This window comes from Oratosquilla oratoria, chromosome 20, assembly GCF_046742065.1.
Source record: "Oratosquilla oratoria isolate Oo_2021 chromosome 20, ASM4674206v1, whole genome shotgun sequence".
Taxonomy (NCBI): domain Eukaryota; kingdom Metazoa; phylum Arthropoda; class Malacostraca; order Stomatopoda; family Squillidae; genus Oratosquilla; species Oratosquilla oratoria.
This window is the reverse complement of record NC_134796.1, coordinates 38,016,218-38,021,217: the sequence shown is the minus strand read 5'-3', so window position 1 is coordinate 38,021,217 and position 5,000 is coordinate 38,016,218. Positions and strand designations below refer to the sequence as shown.

Genomic DNA, 5,000 nt, shown 5'->3' with positions numbered 1-5,000 from the left:
TGTGATGGAAACCACGCATTTTTGGGGCCAATTTGAAGCTATCACTGTAATGACAATAACAGAAGTGTTGTTTCCTCTGAATAGCCTCCCCTAGGCTCGTTCACATTAAGAATAAACATCAACATAATTAGAACGTCCGAAAAAAAAATCATAATTCAAGCTACTTGAAGCCAAAATTTCAGTATCATAACATGCCAATCCCGTTATGAAAAATATAATATCCACATATGTGTGTATATATGAAATATATCTGTATCTTCATTTTTATTAGACGGGGAATTAGCGTTGCTATGTGATGCGTGGGCGCCGTAGAAAATTAACACAACCTTGCAGGTTTTAACACTTGACAAAATATATTAATTTCCACGAACTGACAACCCTGCTCAACAAATAGAGTTGTTATCAGACTAAATACATGATAAAAATTTGACTTTTGATTAACACATTACAAGTGTTTTCAGTATCTATTTGTTTTGGCTTTTCAATTAATTCTCGAAATTTTCAGCTAACACTAGTTCACAGTATGCAGGCTTTGATTAAACGCAGCCCTACCAGAAACAATATTGTTTCTTTTGGAAAGCTATTTGATATTTAAATCATACATGTCACTATATTGGAATAAATGTGTGTGTGTGTGTGTGTGTGTGTGTGTGTGTGTGTGTGTGTGTGTGTGTGTGTGTGTGTGTGTGTGTGTGTGTGTGTGTGTGTGTGTGTGCACGCGCGTGTGTGTGTGTGCGCGTGTATGCATGTGTGTGACTGCGAGTGTGTATCAATACATATGCATTACTTAGTCCGTATTCCACAGTTTGCATTTTCTCAAAACTCTTGTCAAGAAGAAACACGTGAATTGTGAGACTAAGAACTCTAACGTGAAGAGAACCACATCACACAAGACTCACCTAGCGACGCAAGACTCACCTCTTGTGTTCATTGATGCCGGTAGACTTTCAGCCATAAAGAAAGGGATATAAAGGATCTGGGCATCCTGGCCACGCGTTGCTTCGGAAGCCCGTGAAGGATAGGTCACGCCTGTTGGGAAAAAGATCTTCATTAATAAGTTGAATTCAGTAAACTATCAAATAATCTATCCCGGTCGTCGCGAGCCTCGATTCTGGGTCTATCGGAATGCTGGTCGAACGTGCTACCGATTGTATATTCACTGACCACCAACAGAGTCGGAACCAGGTTCATGAATGAATTGAATTCAGTACGCTATTAGATAATCAATCCCGGTCGTCGCGAGCCTCAATCCGGGGTCCATCGTAATGCTAGTCCAACGTGTTACCGATTGTACCTTCACTGAACATCAACAGAGCCGGAACGAGGTATGGTGAGCCCCAGATCGAGGCTCGCGACGACCAGGATTGGTTATTTGAAAGACTGAACTGTAACGAGGGATTTGTTCTTTATCAGTAAACTATATTGACTAAGTGGTAACCTGGCGGATCTGGGAACAAATAAATGCTCATGAGGACGGAAGACTTAAGCCACAGTCACACAAAGCTTACGACCTGTTTCCGAACCTTTGACCGAAAATCAAGCGATCGGTCGGCGACACAAAACCTATGTAAGGAATTGAAATGGAAAAAGTTAATGTGGTTTATAAGATGAAAATCTATGTATTGGGGACTATTTCGTATGTGTTGTAATATATCTATCTATCTACCGATCTGTCTATCTATCTTATTACCGACTACCAGCGACTTCCAAAGACAACCTGCAACTGATCGGCGACCACCTGGTCGCCGGTGGTCGGAAACAGGTCGTAAGCTTATTGTGACTGGGCCCTTAATGAGCTATGTTGATACTCAGCTAAGTGTGGTTCATAAACGTGAACTAAGGATGTACAGACAGATTATAATGTTATCCAAAAACCTTAAGGCAATTTTGAGTGTTAATTCTTTGCTAAGTTCCCAAGTATTTTGTATTTCTTAGGCAACAGACGATTCCATTTAGATCTGTAGATATCATGTGCCTGAGTAAAGTCCGCCTCAATCTCTAATGAGCTCTTTAAAGAGCTGCTAGACTCTCTAGTCCAGTGTTTCCCTCAACTTTTCCAATACGTGATCCCTTTCAGTATTACCAAACCTACCACGACCCCCACCTCTATAAGCCTTCTGAAAACGTACTAATCTTTAACATCGCAGATACATTACTTTAAACTTTATTAATCACAGCAGAGAAAGAAATAACAAAAATATATATTATTGTTTATCAATGTTTATTAACAACGATTGATCTGATAATATATTCTAATGAGAAAGATGTATTGCTTTTTTGACACAAACAAATCAATACCCGGGTCTGTGTGGCTGAATGTGCATACATTTGGACCCTCCACGACCCAAAGATAAAGGCTCATGAACCTTTGGGGGTCGTAACCCACAGTTTGGGAAACCCTGGTCTAGCTTCTTCGTAACCCTCGCCAGGCACGTTACAGATTCAAACCCTTCCTTAGTGAGTGTCACTAACGCCATGCTATTTCTCTGATCTCCACGGCAACCACTCGGTGTCGAAGAAGTCATATTCTATCTGGATAAACCCCTTCCGTATTGGGTAAACATATGTTCATCTGTTATACCTGATTCATTTCCGTGGCAATCAAGCAGTTAAGAAACAACAATGAAAAAAACATACTAGGATAAGGTCAAGATAGAGAGCTGTTTTAAGAAACGGTTAGAGAACTTTATCGAAGGGGATGACAGGTGGTAGTGGACATGAAAGTCCCTAGTGTAGGCCTCATGGTCTCTTGCAGTCTCCTTCATTCTTATGATCTTGTGGATAAGATTGAATGGTGCTTCGATTCGGTTTAACGTTGTAAACTTCCCCTATCTGGGGGCAAGGATGGTGCCCCTTACAGAGGACTTTGTAACGTGGAACTTAACAAACCATGCCCTTGGTCCAACTCGCTGGGGGCAGATTTCGAACCCCCCTTCGATGAGAAGAATATGAGACGTTGTGGAAGGACGCTCATAAAAAACCTTGTTAAGCAGAAAGAGATTAAGGAACAGCGAAAGAAGAACAAGAATATGGGAAATTTGTATTCAAAGTTGAAAAATAGAGAAGCATTAATGAGATAAGTAGTCAATACAAATACATCATAGTCTTTGGAAAGAAAGGATTATTCACGAGCTATGCCATCAGAAGTTTGTGGTAATTATATAATTAGGGAGTTTAATTTACACATGAACTTTCCCAGACATTTGATGATACCAATAGAAATAAGGATATTGCATAAGTCCAGCTTCACGAGTACCCTATTAATGCTTGCATGTGTTGTAATCCTCTTTTTCAATTCATTATGCATTATTATAAATCATTATTGCAAGTAGGATAGATTCTTTTGTTATCTTTCACCAATCAAGAAGAAAAAGCTAAACCTTTTTCTTCTTGATTGGTGAAAGATATTTGCTACCAGACGCCGGGCTACGACCTCACCTGATCACCTGATCAAGCGCCAACTTTAGGTCAGCGTGGGACATATGTGTGTGTTACTTGGGCTAGGTGACGTAGGGAGATGTTACTTGGGCTAGGTGACGTAGGGAGATGTTACTTGGGCTAGGTGACGTAGGGAGATAGTGATGAGCAGTTTCGTTTGTATACTTTATTTTAGTGAAGGTACGAGTGTCAGAGGCAGACGTGGCGTGGTCCCCGAACTAGGGAACCAACCGCGAAGGCCTAGTGACACGTAACGAGTACAGAGAACTCACTGGCCTTCCCTATAATAATAATAATAATAAATATCGACAGGTATGTGAGAAGGTAAAGTTTAGAAAGTGAAGAAAGTGTGAGTGTGATAGTGTAGGGCGGACCCACTTGCATGGTGTTATGAATACTTTAGCGGTCATCCTATCTATGCTCTAATCAAAAATTCCCTAGCTAGCTAATCATATATATATGGTATGAAGGAAGGACTTGTTTCCTGTTGTACATTTTTGATTGACTTTTAGGTTTTAAATATGGTTTTGATTTATTGTGATGTTATTGATTTAATTATATAACTGGCCTGCCCGCTCGGGATGGGCAGTATATATACGCGGGACTGACCCGACACCATGACGCGACTTGACCTAACGCGGTGGCCTTCTTGACCATTTCTCAATACCAGCGTCAGGTCCTAGGACCACCTAAGTCCCGATCGCATACCTGTGGGGGTATGCTTGTGGGGTACATGTACCACAAGCGTCCTCCGACGCACCGGGAGGACTCAGAGAGACATCAACCCGAGCGGATGTCCATAAGAAGTAGTTACTTATTGTGACACCTAAATATCATTTAAATTTACAAAAGACCTCAGAGTTTCGTTCAAACGAACCATATAGTTTTGATGCATATTTCTAATTGTTTCAGAAAACCAACACGTGTAAATGTTTAGCTACAGCTCGACGTTAATCCCTTTTAAGGCAATTAAACAGAATTACATAAAGTATCAGTGTTTTTTGCATCTAGGCCAAGCCGGTGATTTTAATATTTCCTATGATAAATCCTATTAAAAACTTTTGTAAATAATGCAATATGTAGGGTATCTAGCTAACACATTACTTCAATTAATTCAAGTTAGTTGAAAAATTATAAAACAAAGAACAAAGTGTCAGTGAATAGCAATCTGGCATAAAAGTTTATCGAATGAATTAATTCGTAATAGATGTGCATTTTATAGAAAAATATTAAATAATCGCTTACCCCCTCAAAAATAATAATAAATTAATAAACAAATAATATAACAAAGAAAGTTACGATTAAGATATAAGAAAATACTTATTATTATTGGCAGACATAGAAATGTGAAGATAGAATACAAACAATGTACCAAATGTAAAGATAATTTGATAAGTGACGAATACCATGTAATTTCATACGTCAAAATCAAAACATTGTGCGGTTAAGGAACAAGTACATATTACCATAGGACTATTGTAGTACATACTGCAATAGGACTAATCTAACAGCCTACAAGTACATTATGTTAATGCGGGTAATTAATAATCGTGTTTCGAAGA

At 39.2% G+C, this 5,000-nt stretch overlaps 1 protein-coding gene across 2 annotated transcripts in view; it reads right to left on the bottom strand.

Moving 5' to 3' along the window:
- The window catches only part of LOC143036472 (uncharacterized), a 125,249-nt gene that overhangs the window by 18,354 nt on the left and 101,895 nt on the right, over nt 1–5,000 (bottom strand). For both annotated transcript variants that reach the window (XM_076203864.1, XM_076203865.1), the window contains exon 3: nt 919–1,029. In XM_076203864.1, the coding sequence (XP_076059979.1) occupies nt 919–1,029 (111 nt within the window). The remainder of the gene's footprint in view (nt 1–918; nt 1,030–5,000) is intronic.